Source organism: Balaenoptera borealis, assembly GCF_965194805.1.
Source record: "Balaenoptera borealis genome assembly, chromosome: 11".
Classification (NCBI taxonomy): Eukaryota; Metazoa; Chordata; class Mammalia; order Artiodactyla; family Balaenopteridae; genus Balaenoptera; species Balaenoptera borealis.
This window is the reverse complement of record NC_138868.1, coordinates 50836386-50857115: the sequence shown is the minus strand read 5'-3', so window position 1 is coordinate 50857115 and position 20730 is coordinate 50836386. Positions and strand designations below refer to the sequence as shown.

General features: G+C 37.7%; 1 protein-coding gene and 1 pseudogene across 17 annotated transcripts in view; one reads left to right on the top strand and one right to left on the bottom strand.

The window, feature by feature from the left end:
• NUP98 (nucleoporin 98 and 96 precursor) overlaps window positions 1-20730 on the bottom strand; it is a gene marked incomplete at its 3' end in the record, with an annotated part of 100141 nt that overhangs the window by 35983 nt on the left and 43428 nt on the right. For all 16 annotated transcript variants that reach the window (XR_014231219.1, XM_082340301.1, XM_082340290.1 and 13 more), the window contains 4 exons: window positions 18924-19057; window positions 15967-16154; window positions 2432-2548; window positions 13-311 (listed from right to left, as the gene is read on the bottom strand). Coding sequence is in view for 15 of the 16 variants with exons in the window: in XM_082340301.1 (XP_082196427.1) it covers window positions 13-311; window positions 2432-2548; window positions 15967-16154; window positions 18924-19057 (738 nt within the window). The remainder of the gene's footprint in view (window positions 1-12; window positions 312-2431; window positions 2549-15966; window positions 16155-18923; window positions 19058-20730) is intronic.
• Window positions 446-1318, top strand: LOC309605856 (iroquois-class homeodomain protein IRX-5 pseudogene; annotated as a pseudogene). The gene has a single exon. The product of its transcript is annotated as an iroquois-class homeodomain protein IRX-5 pseudogene (transcript).

Below are 20730 nucleotides of genomic sequence, written 5' to 3'. Positions count from 1 at the left end.
TCTGAATCTGACCTGCTGGATGCATATGGTAAGCATTATTTTCTATTTCTTCTCGGTCATCCTGCAGTGACTCCTCATGAAAAGAGGTTCCTTCACTGCTTCCTTCCAGCCCATTTCGCAAGGCAGCACGCATGTTTAACGCAACAATGGTATCATCCACACTGTTGCTGCTGTTATGTTTATTTCCAGCACTCTCTGGGGTTTGAGGAATGGGTTTGGCAATAGGGTTGGTATAAAGATGTGACACAAGAGAATCTTCATCTCCATCCTGCTGATGGTTTTCATCGACTGGTTTGCTCAGAAAACTGAATCTGAAAAGGGAGAAAATAAATACTATCTTAGCCCCTTGAGTAGAAACAGTAGTAAAATGGTAACAATCAACCATTGCTAGGCTTTTACTAGCATCTGGCACTGTTCTAGGTAATTCCATGCATTAAAAATTCACTTAGCTCCGGGCCCACACCCAGCCGCGGGAGAGCTGCCCCCCGGTCCCGGAGGGCCCTCGGTCATACACTTGCCGCCACCGCCACCGCCTCAGGCGGTGCTCGCCAAGCCCAAACTGTGGTCTCTGGCGGAGATCGCCACATCCTCGGACAAGGTCAAGGACGGGGGCGGCGGGAGCGAGGGCTCTCCGTGCCCACCGTGCCCCGGGCCCGTAGCCGGGCAAGCCCTAGGAGGCAGCCGCGCGTCACCAGCACCGGCGCCATCGCGCTCGCCCTCGGCTCAGTGTCCCTTTCCAGGCGGGACAGTGCTGTCCCGGCCTCTGTACTACACGGCGCCCTTCTATCCTGGCTACACGAACTATGGCTCCTTCGGACACCTTCATGGCCACCCGGGGCCCGGGCCAGGCCCTACAACGGGTCCGAGCTCGCATTTCAATGGATTAAACCAGACCGTGTTGAACCGAGCGGACCCTTTGGCTAAAGACCCGAAAATGTTGCGGAGCCAGTCCCAGCTAGACCTGTGCAAAGACTCTCCCTATGAATTGAAGAAAGGTATGTCCGACATTTAACGCGGGCTGCGTCGGTCCTGGACTTTCCTAATTTATTAAAAAAAACATGGCCTTGGCAGTTATTTTTCCACCAACATGAGAGAAAAACAAAACTACCCCTCCTACTAAAAAGTTTATAGTTCCTGGAGATGGATGACATAAAAATGTAAACATCTCCACACACAAACAAAAATGTCTTAACCAACTGAAAAGAAAAATTTAAAAAAGGATTTGTATTAAATCTTATTCTGTATATTTAATGTAGCATTTTTGTATTTAAATTGATAACTCAATATCTTTGAAGTAAATTATGAAATTAAGACACCTGAAAAAAAAAAAAAAATTCACTTAATACTTACGGTAAATCTGTAAGATAAGCTATCATTCTCTGTATTTTACAGAAAACTCGGACACAGAAAAATAACTTGCCAAGGTCACAAAGCTGTAAGTGCTAGAGTTGGGATTGTAACCCAGGAAATCTGGCTGTAGATTCCACAGCTTTAACTGACCTGTTTTCATGAATGAATGAATCTGAGCATCACAATATTTAGTTTAAAGGGGGAAGGGGTGTCTACTATGTGGGGTCAAATAATCAGTGGTGAATTTCAAAATAAAAACCTGAAAATTTTTAATTTTTAATATTATAATCAATAAGGTATTAGATAATGATTCATTTATGAAAACTCAAACTAAAATTTTATCCAAAGAGAAAAAAAACAGGAGTGCAAAGACATATATGCAAGGATTTTTCATTGAAGCATTATTTTGAATTTAGGAATACCAAAATAATCTAAATGTCCTCTAATAGAGAACTGATTGAATTACCTTACATTTACAATAATGGTTACAGACTCATTTAAAAAGAGGAGGCAGGTTATTCATATTGATACAGAGAGGTGTTTACAGTAAATGGAAATAAGCAGGTTACAGAATATTATTTCGTGCATAAACTCTACAATATATAAGAATATATTTATAAATAAATTTTTAAACTGTAAGAATACATACTGAACTCTTAAGAATTAGTGTATATACTTGTACTTCCTCCTTTATATATTTCTATACTTTTTTATTTTTTTGGTTTGGTTACAGTGACTGTGTATCACTTTAACAACCCCGTCCAAAATGACATACATGGATAACAAAATAGTTTTGCAGAACTGAATCAGAAAAACAATAATTTTAAGGTCTAAAGTACTCAAGAAGCAACAACACAACATAATTTCTAGATGCTCATATGCTGTAATATTGGGTTGGCCAAAAAGTTCGTTCGGATTTTTCCATAAGATGTTACGGAAAAATCCGAACGAACTTTTTGGCCAAGCCAATACTTCTAACTTCATAAAATTTCATAGAACGAATAAATTCTAAGCTCAGAATCTTTTCTAAATGAGCACAAGGCCCTCTACCAGAAGTAACCCAAATGAGAATTCAGTTTACCTCTCTCCATTTTCTGGATAATCAGATGGTGAAGCTAGATCTTCTGAATCACGATTAACAGGAGAGAAGAGATTGCTATTGTTAAGGTTTTTCAAAACCAGCTTCTTAATGCTCTTCCTATAAGCAGAGACCAAAAGAAAAAAAAAGAAAGAACTCAGGCACACATAATTACATCAAAGACTATCTTAAAACCTTAAGTGGAAAGGGGCACTCTTATTCAATTCATATATATCTAAAATTGACCTAACAAGTTCAATTCACCAACTTATCCCATAAATACATAACCAGAACACAAGGTCTCAAATATATTACACTCTGGTGTTTGGAAGAATAAGCTAAGCACATAAAAACCAAGTAGGAAATCCCCTAGAAAATACTCTTCCCTTTCTGAACTCCCTGAGCATTTTGTTCAGACACTAGTTTACTCATCACACTGTAATATATTTCAATTACTTCTCTATATGTCTTTTCTCTCATTAAATATTTTTTCTTTTTTGGCAGTCAGGATTTATGACTGCTCCTGCATAGAACTTGGCACGCTGCCTTGAAGGAAAATAGGATAGATGTTTGTTGATTAAATGAGATAGGTTTCTTTAAAAAAAAGACAAGAAAGAGGAGTAAAATCCCCTGATATCCAATGATGGAAATGACCATGAATACCTAAAAAAGTTCAAGTTTGTGTACAATAGGTTTATTTAAGGCAACAACATCTACAGCATACAGGCTTTAAGTAGAAAAACCATATAAGAGATCTTAATCAACCTCCACTTAAAAAGTCACTGGATTACCTAATGCACTCTATTCCCTCTTTTAAAACAACCAACCATTGGGAATTCCCTGGAGGTCCAGTGGTTAGGACTGCACGTTTCTACTGCGTGGGTTTGATCCCTGGTTGGGGAACTAAGATCCCGCATGGTGTGCGGTACAGCCAAAAAAACAAAAACAAAGCAAAACAAAAAAAACCCCACCAACCAACCCGCCTCCCCCCGCCCACCCAAAACCAACCATTAAGTAGTTAGGCCACTCTCTTATTTATTCTAGTCTCAACAACTGGGTTATATAGTAACAAACATCTAGTGTTTGTTCCTTACCTATGTATGCTAGTTATACTCCTTATAGTAATGATGTTATTAAATAAGTATTAAGTAAGCCAATAAAATAGGCACTTGACAATAAAAAATTATTATTTCCATGAAAAATAAAACTTGCCCTCCTATTAATAGTAGACTAGGTAATGGAGACTAATTCGCCTAGGAAGGATTACCAGAAAACTCAGAGCTCTTTCTAGGCATTAAGAGCCAACAAGATAGTAAAAAATGACTGTACCAGCAACCTGGGGGGACAGTGGTATGGGGAGGTGTCCGATATTTTGGGTTGCTTTTCTCCTGAAGACCTTTCTGATCCAAAGGGAAGGCTGAGAGGCTGATGGTGAACTTGACAGTCTTGTGGGACCAGGGAGGCAGAGATGAGTCTAGAGCCACCAAGGGGGTGGGTCACTAGTAATGCCACTCATTTTGTGTTGGGACCTGAAAAGTCTCTACCCCTAGAGTTAAGAACTAAAAGTAAAAAGCACATGGTCCTAAGTTCAGCTATGACTCATCTCAATAAGCACTGTCATAAAAAAAAAACAAAAAAACTCTGAAGGTCAATATCATCATCCTTGAGTTCCAGTTACTGCCACAGTTTTCTTCAAAGAAGATAAATGGCCAATAAGCACATAAGATACACAACATCATAAAGGGAATGCAAATTACAAGCATGAGGTACCACTTCACTCCCACTAGAATGGCTGTTATAAACAAACAGACAAACCATAAAATAACAAGAGCTGACAAGGATATGGAGAACATTAAAACATTGTGCACTGCTGGTGGGAATGTAAAATGGTGCAGCAGCTATGGAAAACAGTTTGGCCATTCTTTCTTTCTTTTTTCCTTTATTTTTTAACATCTTTATTGGAGTATAATTGCTCTACGATGGTGTTAGTTTCTGCTTTATAACAAAGTGAATCAGCCATACATATACATATATCCCCACACCTCCTCCCTCTTGCGTCTCCCTCCCACCCTCCCGATCCCACCCCTCTAGGTAGTCACGAAGCACCAAGCTGATCTCCCTGTGCTGTGTGGCTGCTTCCCACTAGCTACCGATTTTACATTTGGTAGTCCATGCCACTCTCTCACTTCATCCCAGCTTACGCTGCCCCCTCCCCATGTCAAGTCCATTCTCTACGTCTGTGTCTTTATTCCTGTCCTGCCCCTAGGTTCTTCAGAACCAATTTTTTTTTTTTTTAGATTCCATATATATATGTGTTAGCATACGGTATTTGTTTTTCTCTTTCTGACTTACTTCACTCTGTATGACAGACTCTGGGTCCATCCACCTCACTACAAATAACTCAATTTCGTTTCTTTTTATGGCTGAGTCATATTCCATTGTATATATGTGCCACATCTTCTTTATCCATTCATCTGTCGATGGACACTTAGGTTGCTTCTATGTCCTGGCTATTGTAAATAGAGCTGCAATGAACATTGTGGTACATGACTCTTTCTGAATTATGGTTTTCTCAGGGTATATGCCCAGTAGTGGGATTGCTGGGTCATATGGTAGTTCTATTTTTAGTTTTTTAAGGAACCTCTGTACTGTTCTCCATAGTGGCTGTATCAATTTACATTCCCACCAACAGTGTAAGAGGGTTCCCTTTTCTCCACACCCTCTCCAGTGTTGTTTGTAGATTTTTTTGATGATGGCCATTCTGACCGGTGTGAGGTGATACCTCATTGTAGTTTTGATTTGCATTTCTCTAATAATTAGTGATGTTGAGCATCCTTTCATGTGTTTGTTGCCAATCTGTATATCTTCTTTGGAGAAATGTCTATTTAGGTCTTCTGCCCATTTTTGGATTGGGTTGTTTGTTTTTTGGATATTGAGCTGCATGAGCTGCTTGTAAATTTTAGAGATTAATCCTTTGCCAGTTGCTTTGTTTGCAAATATTTTCTCCCATTCTGAGGGTTGTCTTTTAGGCTTGTTTATGGTATCCTTTGCTGTGCAAAAGCTTTTACGTTTCATTAGATCCCATCTGTTTTTTTTTAATTTAATTAATTAATTAATTAATTAATTAATTTATGGCTGTGTTGGGTCTTCGTTTCTGTGCAAGGGCTTTCTCTAGTTGCGGCAAGTGGGGGCCACTCTTCATCGCGGTGTGCAGGCCTCTCCTTATCACGGCCTCTCTTGTTGCGGAGCACAGGCTCCAGACGTGCAGGCTCAGGAATTGTGGCTCACGGGCCTAGCTGCTCCGCGACATGTGGGATCTTCCCAGACCAGGGCTCGAACCCATGTCCCCTGCATTGGCAGGCAGATTCTCAACCACTGCACCACCAGGGAAGCCCCCTGTTTTTGTTTTTATTTCCATTTCTCTAGGAGGTGGGCCAAAAAGGATCTTGCTGTGATTTATGTCAAAGAGTGTTCTTCCCATGTTTTCCTCTAAGAGTTTGATAGTGTCTGGCCTTACATTTAGGTCTTTAATCCATTTTGAGTTTATTTTTGTATATGGTGTTAGGGAGTGTTCTAATTTCATTCTTTTACATGTAGCTGTCCAGTTTTCCCAGCACCACTTATTGAAGAGGCTGTCTTTTCTCCATTGTATATTCTTGCTTCCTTTATCAAAAATAAGGTGACCATATGTGGGTGGGTTTATCTCTGGGCTTTCTATCCTGTTCCATTGATCTATATGTCTGTTTTTGTGCCAGTACCATACTGTCTTGATGACTGTAGCTTTGTAGTATAGTCTGAAGTCCAGGAGCCTGATTCCTCCAGCTCCATTTTTCTTTCTCAAGATTGCTTTGGCTCTTCGGGGTCTTTTGTGTTTCCATACAAATTGTGAAATTTGTTGTTCTAGTTCTGTGAAAAATGCCATTGGTAGTTGGATAGGGACTGCATTGAATCTGTAGATGCTCTGGGTAGCATAGTCATTTTCACAATGTTGATTCTTCTAATCCAAGAACATGGTATATCTCTCCACATGTTTGTATCATCTTTAATTTCTTTCATCAGTGTCTTCTAGTTTTCTGCATACATACAGGTCTTTTGTCTCCTTAGGTAGGTTTATTCCTAGGTATTTTACTCTTTTTGTTGCAGTGGTAAATGGGAATGTTTCCTTAATTTCTCTTTCAGATTTTTCATCATTAGTGTATAAGAATGCAAGAGATTTCTGTGCATTAATTTTATATCCTGCTACTTTACCAAATTCATTGATTAGCTTTAGTAGCTTTCTGGTAGCATCTTTAGGATTCTCTATGTATAGTATCATGTCATCTGCAAACAGTGACAGCTTTACTTCTTCTTTTCTGATTTGGATTCCTTTTATTTCTTTTTCTTTTCTGATTGCTGTGGCTAACACTTCCAAAACTATGTTGAATAATAGTGGTGAGAGTGGACAACCTTGTCTTGTTCCTGATCTTAGCGGAAATGGTTTCAGTTTTTCACCATGGAGGACGATGTTGGCTGTGGGTTTGTCACATATGGCCTTTATTATGTTGAGGTAAGTTCCCTCTATGCCTACTTTCTGAAGGTTTTTTTTAATCATAAATGGGTGTTGAATTTTTTCGAAAGCTTTTTCTGCATCTGTTGAGATGATCATATGGTTTTTTTCCTTCAATTTGTTAATATGGTGTATCACATTGATTGATTTGCATATATTGAAGAATCCCTGCATTCCTGGGATAAACCCCACTTGATATGGTATATGACCCTTTTAATGTGCTGTTGGATTCTGTTTGCTAGTATTTTGTTGAGGAGTTTTGCATCTATGTTCATCAGTGATATTGGCCTGTAGTTTTCTTTCTTTGTGATATCTTTGTCCGGTTTTGGTATCAGGGTGATGGTGGCCTCATCGAATGAGTTTGGGAGTGTTCCTCCCTCTGCTATATTTTGGAACAGTTTGAGAAGGACAGGTGTTAGCTCTTCTCTAAATGTTTGCTGGAATTCGCCTGTGAAGCCATCTGGTCCTGGGCTTTTGTTTGTTGGAAGATTTTTAATCACAGTCTCAATTTCAGTGCTTGTCATTGGTCTGTTTATATTTTCTCTCTCTTCCTGGTTCAGGCTCGGAAGGTTGTGCTTTTCTAAGAATTTGTCCATTTCTTCCAGGTTGTCCATTTTATTGGCATATAACTGCTTGTAGTAATCTCTCATGATCCTTTGTATTTCTGCAGTGTTAGTTGTTATTTCTCCTTTTTCATTTCTAATTCTATTGATTTGAGTCTTCTCCTTTTCTTGATGAGTCTGGCTAATGGTTTATCAATTTTGTTTATCTTCTCAAAGAACCAGCTTTTAGTTTTACTGATCTTTGTTACTGTTTCCTTCATTTCTTTTTCATTTATTTCTGATCTGATCTTTATGATTTGTTTCCTTCAGCTAACTTTGGGGTTTTTTTGTTCTCCTTTCTCTAATTGCTTTAGGTATAAGGTTCTGTTGTTTATTTGAGATGTTTCTTGTTTCTTGAGGCAGGATTGTATTGCTATAAACTTCCGTCTTAAGAACTGCTTTTGCTGCATCTCATAGGTTTTGGGTCGTTGTGTTTTCTTCACTGTCATTTGTTTCTAGGTATTTCTGATTTCCTCTTTAATTTCTTCAGTGATCTCTTGGTTATTTAGTAGTGTATTGTTTAGCCTCCATGTGTTTGTATTTTTTTTACAGATTTTTTTCTGTAATTGATATGTAGTCTCATAGTGTTGTGGTCGGAAAAGATACTTGATACAATTTCAATTTTCTTAAATTTACCAAGGTTTGATTTGTGACCCAAGATATGATCTATCCTGGAGAATGTTCCATGAGCACTTGAGAAGAAAGTATATTGTTATTTTTGGATGGAATGTCCTATAAATACCAATTAAGTCCATCTTGTTTAATGTATCATTTAAAGCCTGTGTTTCCTTATTTATTTTCATTTTGGATGATCTGTCCATTGGTGAAAGTGGGGTGTTAAAGTCCCCTACTATGATTGTGTTACTGTTGATTTCCCCTTTTATGGCTGTTAGCATTTGCCTTATGTATTGAGGTGCTTCTCTGTTGGGGGCATAGATATTTACAAATGTTATATCTTCTTATTGGATTGATCCCTTGATCATTAATGTAGTGTCCTTCTTTGTCTCTTGTAATAGTCTTTATCTTAAAGACTATTTTGTCTGATATGAGAATTGCTACTCCAGCTTTCTTTTGATTTCCATTTGAATGCAATATCTTTTTCCATCCCCTCACTTTCAGTCTGTATGTGTGCCTAGGTCTGAAGTGGGTCTCTTGTAGACAGTATATATATAGGTCTTGTCTTTGTATCCATTCAGCCAATCTATCCCTTTTGGTTGGAGTATTTAATCTATTTACATTTAAGGTAGTTATCAATATGTTTGTTCCTATTACCATTTTCTTAATTGTTTTGGGTTTGTTATTGTAGGTCTTTTCCTTCTCTTGTGTTTCCTGCCTAGAGGAGTTCCTTTAGCATTTGTTGTAAAGCTGGTTTGGTGGTGCTGAATTCTCTTAGCTTTTGCTTGTCTGTAAAGGTTTTAATTTCTCCGTCAAGTCTGAATGAGATCCCTGCTGGGTAGAGTATTCTTGGTTGTAGGTTCTTCCCTTTCATCACTTTAAATATGTCCTGCCACTCCCTTCTGGCTTGCAGAGTTTCTGCTGAAAGATCAGCTGTTAACCTGATGGGGATTCCCTTGTATGTTACTTGTTGTTTTTCCCTTGTTGCTTTTAGTATGTTTTCTTTGTATTTAATTTTTGATAGATAGTTTGATGAATATGTGTCTTGGCGTGTTTCTCCTTGGATTTATCCTGTATGGGACTCTGCGCTTCCTGGACTTGATTAACTATTTCCTTTCCCATATTAGGGAAGTTTTCAACTATAATCTCTTCAAATATTTTCTCAGTCCCTTTCTTTTTCTCTTCCTCTTCTGGGACCCCTATAATTCGAACGTTGGTGTGTTTAATGTTGTCCCAGAGGTCTCTGAGACTGTCCTCAATTCTTTTCATTCGTTTTTCTTTATTTTGGTCTGAGGTAGTTATTTCCACTATTTTATCTTCCAGGTCACTTATCTGTTCTTCTGCCTCATTTATTCTGCTACTGATTCCTTCTAGAGAATTTTTAATTTCATTTATTGTGTTGTTCATCATTGTTTGCTCTTTAGTTCTTCTACATCCTTGTTAAACGTTTCTTGTATTTTCTCCATTCTATTTCCAAGATTTTGGATCACCTTTACTATATCATTACTCTGAATTCTTTTTCAGGTAGCCCGAACAGTTTGGCAGTTCTTAAAAGGTTAAGTATAGAATCAATGTATGACCAAACAATTCCAGTCCTGGATATGTACTCAAAGGAATTGAAACCGGGACTCTGATACTTGTACACCAACATTTATAGCAGCACTATTCACATAGCTAAAAGGTGGAAACAACCCAAAAGTCCATCAATAGATGGAATGGATAAACAAAATGTGGGTTAACCATACAGTGGAATATTATTCAGCCTTAAAAAGAAATGACGTTTTGATACATGCTACAACTTAATGAACCTCTAAAACATTATGCCAACTAATGAGAACATACTGTATAGCACAGGGAACTCTACTTAATGCACTGTGGTGACATGAATGGGAAGGAAGTCCAAAAGGGAGAGGATATGTGTATATGTATGGCTGATTCATTTTGCTGTACAGCAGAAACTAACACAACATTGTAAAGCAACTATACTCCAATAAAAGTAATTTAAACAAATAAAATAAAACATTATGCCAAGTAAAATAATCCAGACATGAAAAAAAGAATAAATTCTGTATGATTCTCTGTATATGAGGTATCTAAAATAGGCAAATTCTTACAGACAGAAAGTAATACAGAGGTTAACAGGTTAACAGGTTTCTTCTTCTGGGGGAAGAAGAAAATAGGGAATTATTGCATGGCAGGTACAGAGTTTCTGTCTGGGATGATGAAGTTCTGGAGATACCGGTGGTGATAGTTACACAATATTGTAAATATACTTAACATAACTGAATTGCAATTGTACATAACATAAATTTTACCATTTTAACCATTTTCATGTATATTTTACCACAATAAAAATTAGTAAGTAAAAAAACACAAGTAATTCAGGCACACATTTGTAAAAGCTGTTAAATATTAAAATAGACAAATTTAGGAAAACTGCAGATGTGTTCATATACGTTTTTGTGATACTGGAGGTTAAGGAAATAAAGTAACTGAAATATCCAAACCAAATAAATCACTATGTACGTAGAAGACCTAAATGATTAGCAAGCTTAGTTTAATTTAATATCACCATACCCAACAATTATGGAATAAATATTCTTTTCAAATACACATGGAATGTTTATGAAAACTAACTATATGTTGGACTATTAAAGCAAGCCACAAGTTTCAAAGAACTGAAATCACCTGAAGTATTTTTTTCTTTTGCACATAAGCTAGAAATCAGCAAAGAGATAACTTAAAAATCTCCATGTTAGGAATTTATATTCTTGAATAACCCAAGGCTCAAAAAACCCCATGAAAATCAGAAAACATTTATCATATAATTATTTTTTGAACATTAAGAGTACTCCATATCAAAACTTGTAGAGTACAAATAGAGCTGAACTAAAAGGGAAATTTACATCTCTAAATGCATATATTAATATTTGAAAAGGAAAGTTGAAAATAAAAGCTAAGCATCCATTTAGACAAAGGACAGAAAATTAAATACCATAAAAAGAGGGGGGAATGGACTTCCTTGGTGGCACAGTGGTTAAGAATCCACCTGCTAATGCAGGGGACACGGGTTCGAGCCCCGGTCCGTGAAGATCCTACATGCTGCGGAGCAACTAAGCCTGTGCACCACAACTACTTAGCCTCAGCTCTAGAGCCCGCGAGCCACAACTACTGAGCCCGCGCACCTAGAGCCCATGCTCCACAACAAGAGAAGCCACCACAATGAGAAGCCTGTGCATCGCAATGAAGAGTAGCCCCCTGCTCGCCACAACTAGAGAAAAGCCCATGTGCAGCAACAAAGACCCAATGCAGCCAAAAATAAAATAAATTAAAAAAAATTTTTTTTAAAAAGAGGGGGGAAGGGACTAAAAATAAATATTAGTGAAAATATGATAAATACAATTAAAAATTAATGAAATAGGAATCAGACTCGAGAGCATCAATAATGCCAGAAGTTAGTTCTTTGAAGTGGTCAATAAAACTGGTAGATCCCTGACCACATTGATAAAATGAGAAGGCACAAAATACCCACATGTCAGAAATGAAAACACAGACATCCCCACAGATTCTACAGAAATGAAAAAGACAGTAAGGATATTTTTAAACAACTTTATGCCAGTAAGTTTGGAATTTTAATGAGCTGAAATGAATATTATAAGAACATAACTTGTCAAAAGTGACTCAAAAAAATGAAAAAGCTGATGTCCTATAACTTTAAAGTCAATAATTAGAACAAAACACCTTACTACAAATAATACTTCAGACTTGTATCTTCACCAGTATCCAACATCTAATGGAAGGGGGGGAAAAAGGCCTATCTTACACAAAGTCTTCCAGAAAATAGAGGAAATGATACAATTTGTGAGGTCAGCCTAATTTTTATACCAAAACTGGGTAAGGAAATTATAAGACAGGAACATCCAAGCCAATCTAAATCAGGAACACAGAAGGCAAAAAAAATCCTGGACAAAATTTGACATGGTGAACTCTACAAGAAAGTAAGTTACCAAACACTATCAGGGCCTATGGAAAGGGCTTAGGAGCCAACGTGAAAGGGTCCCTTCTGGCCAAAGAGCGAACAACCTGGTGATCACAGAAAATACTAGCTGCAATGGATGGAAACACAGCAACAGGGGTGGGGTGGGGGGGAGGAGAGAAGATGGTTTAATTAAATGTTTCACATGAAGAACGTACAACTAAAAGACAAGGAACTAAATATGAAACATAAAAACAGTGTCAGGCAAATGTGAAGAGGACTGGAATCAGAAATATCAAGGTGAGACAGGTACAAGGAACAGACACAAGAAGCCAAAGAACAGAAAAGTGTTGCACAATTTGTGAAAGCAAAACTGTGACTTTGAACACCAGATTTATTTCAACAATGAAATATTTCATAAGTGAAAACAAGTGACAGATTCATGTATATTTCGCCATATTTACGTCACTGCCCTCACTTGGCTTAGAGGAATACAGCGATATAGGAATAAGAGTTACTTGTTTGAACTTGTATTGAACTTGTTTCCCACAACCTTGCTACATTTATTTATTAGTTCAGAATTGACATACAGTAAACAGTACATATTAAATTGTACAATTTGGTAAGTTTTGACATGTGTATACGCCAGTGAAACCATCATCACAATCAAGAAAAACAACATAGCCATAAACACCCAGAAGTCTCCTCATACACCTTGTAATCTCTCCTTTCTATCCCTCCAAGACCTCTCCCTCATGTCCAGGCAACAACTTGCACTTTCCAGTATTTTATATAAATGGGGCAGTGGGGGGAGAGACTATCTTGGTAAATACAAGACAGAATACCATTTGGTCAAGTCATGTTTGAAACAAACATTGAAAAAAAAACTGGAAAATAAAATTATATCCACTTGAAAAAATATATATGTGTATTTAAAACCAGAAACATCAAAATACTCCCTTCTGCCTGACAGTCCTCCCTATCCCTCTTCAGTTTAAACAACACATCCTCAGAGAAGCTTTCCTTCATCATTCTGTTAGTCTCTCCTACAGTGGCAATCTCTATTTCTCCTGTCACTTGTCTCACTTGTGATTATTTTGTCAACATCTCTCTTCCCCCATAGTTTGTGACAGAGGAATGTGTCTTGTTCACAGCAACTAAGCCCGTGTGCCACAACTACTGAGCCCGTGAGCCACAACTACTGAAGCCCACGTGCCTAGAGCCTGTGCTCCACAACAAGAGAAGCCACCACAATGAGAAGCCCATGCACCACAACGAAGAGTAGCCCCTGCTCGCCGCAACTAGAGAAAGCCCACGCGCAGCAATGAAGACCCAACGCAGCCAAAAAAACAAAAACCCCCACAACACTGTAATCAACTATATTTCAATAAGTTATTTAAAACTTAAAAAAAAAAAAAGAATAAACACACATGCAAACGAACAAGCATATAACTTGAATAGAGAATCTGACTTAATATATCAAGGGTAGCATTTAAATTCCCTTGGGAATGGTGCAGTTTGTTTAACAAATGATGCTGGCATAACTGGCAGAATAAATAAATAAAAGAACATGTGGAGTTCTGACAAGAGAAAAGATGGGTAAAATTTAAAATAGGGTGGCCAGAGTAGTATTCACCGATGTGACATTTGAGTAAAGAGTAAGAGAGTTAGCTATTAGGATTTATGGGGAGAAGTGTTTTAGGCAAAGAGAACAATTGGAGCAACGATCCAAAGGCGATAGCATGCCTTTCTTGTCCTAACAGCAGCAAGGAGATTATAGTGGAGTAAACAGTGAAGACAGTAGTAGATGTGTTTACAGAGGTAATGGAACGTCAGTTCTTATAGGGCCTCATATGCCATTGTAAGGAATTCAGCTTTTACTGGGTGAAGTACAAACCACAATTGAGTTTTGGATAGAGAGTGACATGGTCTGACTTACACTTCAAAAGAATCACTGTTAGCTGTATTCTGAACAGAATGCAAAGGAACAAAGGTAAAAGCAAAAAGATCAGTTAGGAGAATATTGCAGTAATTCAGTCAAGAGATGATGGTGCCTTGGGTCAAGGTAATTAGTAGCAGTGAAGGTGGTAAAACTGGTCAGATTCTGGATAATTTTTAAAGGCAGAACAAAGATTTGCTGATGGCTTAGATATGGGATGTATGAAAAAAGTTAATGATAATTCCAAAATTTTTGGCCTGAACAACTAGAGTGATAGAAATGCAATTATCTGCAACAGGAAAGGCTTTGGGTGGAATAGCTTTAAGGTGGAAGATCAGTTCAGTTCTGGACAGATTAATTTTGAAATAAATGTCTATTAGACATGCAAGTGGAGATGTTGAGTAGGGCTGGATATTGGATATAAGAGTGGAGTTTGCGAGAGAGGGCCAGGCTGGAGATAAACGTTTGAGAATTAGACTACAGATGATCAAAAAGTCTTGAAATTAAATTAAATCACTTTGGGAGTGAGTAAAGATAATGTGATCAAGAACTGAGCCTAGGGGCACTCCAATTTTAAGAGGCCAGGAAGAAGAGGAACCAGCAAGGGAGACAGAAGGAGCAACCAGTAAGGTAGGAACAAAACTAGAAAAGTGGGGGGTTCCTGGAAGCCACATTTCCAGGAAAGTAAATCAAGGAAAAGTGACAGGTAAACCGTGTACTTCTGATACATCAGGTAAAGACTGTTGAGAGCAACACTACAGAAGTAGAAGCCAGGAAGGGGATACCATATTAACAGCAAAACGTGTGCTTTCCCACTCCAATCCTCTCTATTTGTATATCATATTTGTAGATCCTAAGACCTGGTGAAATTGCCCTGAAAGTTGTTGATCTGATGACTGGACTAAAAAGGGTGACTCTAAGCCCTTTTTATTTACTCTGTGCCGAACAATTTGCTAAATGCTGGGGACATAAACATGAATAATACACAGTCCCTGCCTTCAAAATAATCCAATGATGTTCTAAAGAAATGCATAAAATCGGACTTTCCATCTTTTCTTAAGCAGCTGCCCACCATACTTTTAAGAGAAAAAAAGGAGTGATAATTTTTTACACTTTATAACATTCATAGACTAAGAACTGTAAGAGATGAATTCCTACTTTCCCCCCCAAAGCTTAAAAAAAAAAAAAAAAAAAAAGCTTTCCTTTTTGATTAGAAAAGTATTCGGTATTTAAAAAAAGCCTCTGTGTGTGTTTAGTAATGCATCTAGAAAAATAAACAACTTAGAAATGAAATGCCCTGAAATTATATCTCCAGAAGTTAACTACTATTGACACTTTGGTATGTATTTTTCTTCAGTTTTTTCCCCCATGTATATATATTAACACTCTAATAAGGCATGTTTGCATACTTTAAGTATAATTTTCAATGTTTACCAACAACTCTTCTACATACTTTCCTGAATTTATTTTCAATGTAATTATTTATTATTATTTTATTATTTAATATCTATATGTGTAGGAATTAAAACAAATGTGTGTATACGTATATATATTTTTTTCTTAACTAGTTTGGCCAATTTGAGTTGTAAGAAAACAGTGTCTTCTGCTTAAAATAATGTAAGCACTAGCTTATCAAAAACAAAACCATGATATATGCAAAACTTGAAGCATGTTAACCAAAACATGTTTATGTTAACTATGATTATCCCTGGGAGTGATCGAGTTATTTTTATTCTTCTTCATGACATTCTATATTTATCACATTAAGGAAAAAATGTATAACATTTGTAGCACATTTAAGTAAACAGTTTTACACTTAGTTTATATTAGTATCTTACATCTAATTTAACAGAAACTCACTTGGGCATGAATGCTCCATTGGCTAAGGATGGTTCATCGTCATCTAGCCCATCAAAGAGATGTGACTTGGCTGTGCCTGTTGTTTGTAAAGCCTTCGGTCGGACTCTGGTGGCAGGGCGGGGTGTCAGTTTATAATGTGTAGGTGTTGTGAGAGCCTTCTGGGCTGCTGGATTTGTTGGTTTCAATCTCTGAAAAACAAAAAAATCAAGGAAAGTTCTAGTTTAACTCAAATATGATATTGGCCTTAAAAATCAGAAGACCAGAGTTCACACCTCATCCCTGCCATTCACCTGCTAGATCCCTCTTGGAGTCTTGGCTCCCAAAACACAAGGATTTCCCACCCAACTTTGTATGTAAGTGTGAATGCTAATGTAACTGTCTTTATTTCTCTATAATTGATTTTCATTCATCTCCCCAGCCCCCATTTCAATGGGTTTGTCTGACTTGTTTCAAAATGTAATTGAGATACTGCATCTGAAGTGCTTTGTAAATCGAAATGTACTAACAGAACACATTAATATACCATGTGCACTTCTCTTCATCTTACAAAAGAGAATAGCCTGCAGTTGTTTTGCTTTCTAAAACAAAGACGACGATATTTACATTCAATTTTAAGAAAATATAATACCAAAATAATTCTAAGCCTAATTACTTTTCAATTAAACCAAAAATCTTATCCTTCAAGAAAAAGTGAGACACAGCCATAAATATTCAACTTTTATGCAATCTACATCACTCTGAAAATATGGATAGATATTAGCTTGCATTTATCCACCATTTAATAAACGCTGATAATTACCATGAGTCAAACACTAAGAATAAAAATAATACAATTGGGACTTCCCTGGTGGCGTAATGGTTAAAAATCCGTCTGCCAATGCAGGGGACATGGGTTCGAGCCCTGGCCCAGGAAGATCCCACATGCTGCGGAGCAACTAAGCCCGTGCGCCACAACTACTGAGCCTGCGCTCTAGAGCCCGCGAGCCATAACTACTGAGCCCACATGCCACAACTAATGAAGCCCACGTGCCTAGAGCCCATGCTCCGCAACAGGAGAAGCCACTGCAATGAGAAGCCCGCGCACCACAATGAAGAGTAGCCCCCACTCGCCGCAACTAGAGAAAGCTGGTGTGCAGCAACGAAGACCCAATGCAGCCAAAAATAAATAAATAAATAAATGAATAAATAAATTTATTTAAAATAATAATACAATTACTCTCCCTGATATTTGAGGGTATTACAACTTAGTGGAGGAGACATACAACTAAATTAATTAGTCTTCAGGTTGGTTTTGATGGCACCTTTACTATGTCTCCATAGCATCTTCAGGATGTTATACATTTGTTTTCCTAAACAGTATACATGGGATTATATAACCACTTGAAACAACAATATCTAAAATATAAAACCCGTCACAGTTTATTCTTCTGTTCACAATGCAGACTGTTTACACTTCAGTAACAACAAACCTTCCCAAATATCTTTTGTGATCTTTCACAACTCTGTGCCTTTGCTTGGAATGTCTTTACCAGATCTACCAACTTCTACATATGTTCTCAAAAAAAGTTAAACCTTACCTCTTCTGAAAACCTTTATCAAACTCACCGAAGAATCTATGCTCTTCCCTCTGTGATATTTTTAAATTTTTATTAAGATAAAATTCACTAACATAAAATTCACCATTTTAATGCATATAATTCAGGTGAGTTTTAGTATATTTACAAGGCTGTACAACCACCAACCACTAAATTCCAGAACATTTCCCTCATTACAAAAAGAAATCCCGTGCCTCCCAATTCCTCTCTTTATCTCTCTTTTTTTTTTTTAACATTCATTTATTTTATTATTTATTTATTTGGCTGTGTCGGATCCTAGTTGTGGCATGTGGGACTTTTTTAGTTGCAGCATGTGGAATCTTTAGTTGCAGCATGTGGGATCTAGTTCCCTGACCAGGGATCAAACCCGGGCCCCCAGCATAGGGAGTGTGGAGTCTTAGCCACTGGACCACCAGGGAAGTCCCCTCTATCTCTTGGCAAGCATGTACTTTCTGTCTCTATGGATTTGCCTATTCTAGACATTTTATATAAATAGAATCATGTGGCCTTTGCGTTTGGCTTCTTTGACTTAGCATGTTTTCAAGATTCATCCATGTTGTAGCACGTATCATCACTTCATTCCTTTTTATGGCTGAATGATATTCCATTATATAGACATACGACATTGTGTTTATCCATTCATCAGTTGATGGGCTCATCTCTCTATTACTGCATATACTATACTAAAGCTGAGTAAATTTAAGCATGTACAGGGGTCTGATCTTCCTCACTAGATAGCAAGCTCTTAGAGAATAAATTCTTGTTTACTTTTATTAGGTATCCTCAGTGCTGAACACAATAACTAGTCAGACATAAATGGCTAAATAATTTCTGTATACTGAGCAACTTACTCTAATTCTCAACACTGAACAGAACTGCTATTCCCATTTTACAGATGAAACACATTCAGAGAGGCAAAAGGAGATGCCCAATATCTCACAGACTGTAAGTGGTAAAAAAAGGATTAAACCGACCAAAGACTACTTTTAATGCCACAACACAGTGAGCAGAAGACCATTTCTAGAGCCTAAGAGATTAAGACAAAGCTATGTAGAAATCAGGAGAAAAAAATTTTGATTTGCCACTTAAGACATTATGATGTTAGAGAAATCAGCCTCTGTGAACCTTAGTTTGCTCAACTATAAAATGAGTATAATATCTGCCTCATATCAGGGCTGTTGAAAAGTCTCAGCCTTTACTTCCAGTTCAACACTTATTTCACTGTCATGCTGCCTTCCAGATACAAAAATAATTTACCCCCTGGCCTAGTGAAAAGCATAAATAATGTGTCTTAAAAGCTTAATTACACCTAAGTTCCTCCTACTCTGAGAACAGATTTTATAGAAACATCCTTAAACTTACCTCTTCTTTCTTCTTAGGGTCTGACATGGGATTCCGGAAGAGAGGAGAGTCTCCAAAAGGTGAGTACGTCAGACTATTGATGTGCTGTTGGAGAACAGCCTGCTGGGCAGCAGAAGCATTTGGATCTGTCAAAGCTTTTTAAAAAAAGAAAAGAAAAAGCAAGATGTCAGTCCAAGGATCCAGTGCCTTAAATCAAGAGAACTTGAGATTCTCTTCAAAATGTTCAGACTCACTCAGTGGTATTACTGGTTGAGAGCAAAGGAGCAAATTGTGAAGAAAATCAACAATCAAATAATCTAAAAGGTCAAAGATATGTGGAACATTTCATAAGAGACAACACACATAAAATTTTACTTAGGTGTTCATTATTGCCAATAATCAAAGAAATGTAAACCTAAACAACCTTGAAGAAATTTTATATCTACCTCATTATCTATCAACGGCATAGCTATATAAAAAGAGATCAGTCTGACTTCTAGAAACACTGCAAATTGGTTTTAATATGTCTAAAAGAAACAATATGGGGCTTCCCTGGTGGCACAGTGGTTGAGGATCTGCCTGCCAATGCAGGGGACACGGGTTCGAGCCCTGGTCTGGGAAGATCCCAAATGCCACGGAGCAACTAGGCCCGTGAGCCACAGTTACTGAGCCTGCGCGTCTGGAGCCTGTGCTCCGCAACAAGAGAGGCCACGATAGTGAGAGGCCCGCGCACCGCGATGAGGAGTGGCCCCCGCTTGCCGCAACTAGAGAAAGCCCTCGCACAGAAACGAAGACCCAACACAGCCATAAATAAACAAAATTAAAAAAAAAAATACCTAGCATATATACTAAAAAAAAAAAAAAGAAAGAAACAATATGACAGTACACAGAGCAAGTACTGTTTTTATATTTTTTAACCTAATGATTTTAATCATGAAAATCTAACCCAAGGACTTAATTAAACTAGAAAGAAAATAAAGACATATTTGTAAGTGTTCACTGAATGTTATCCGTAATGGTCAAGACTTGGAAACAACCTATGTCCAACATTAACAGTTGTAAAAATCATGATTCATCAACATGGTGGATTAAGTAGTTGTTAAAAATGACAATGTGGAAATAACAAAGTATCTTTGATTTAATTTAATAAGTAAAAAATTCCAGAATAAAAAATATTAAGTATACTGAGAATATAGAGGAAGAGGGTAGCAAATGAAAATGAAAATGGCTGTTAAGGCATCCTTATATTTACTATTTGCATTTGATATTCATATTACATTTAAGTAAAAATTGAAAGGAAAAAAAGATCACCCCATTTTCTTTCAAAGTGTAAGAACAGGGCTTCCCTGGTGGCGCAGTGGTTAAGAATCCGCCTGCCAATGCAAGGGACACAGGTTTGAGGCCTGGTCTGGGAAGATCCCACATGCCACTGAGCAACTGAGCCTGTGCGCCACAACTGCTGAGCCTGCGCTCTAGAGCCCGCAAGCCACAACTACTGAGTCTGTGTGCTGCGACTACTGAAGCCTGCGTGCCTAGAGCCCGTGCTCCGCAACAAGAGAAGCCACCGCAAAATGAGAAGCCCGCGCACAGCACCAAAGAGTAGCCCCTGCTCACTGCAACCAGAGAAAGCCTGCGCACAGCAACGAAGACCCAACACAGCCAAAAAAATAAATGAATAAATAAAATAAAGAAATAGGAAAAAAAAAGTGTAAGAACAAACGTCATCAGACAGGAACAATTGTACACGGTAAAAAGAAAACAGTAACAAAAAAATCTGCACTGTACCCTGATTGATGAAGAAACCTCTTCGCAAGATAAATATTTCAAA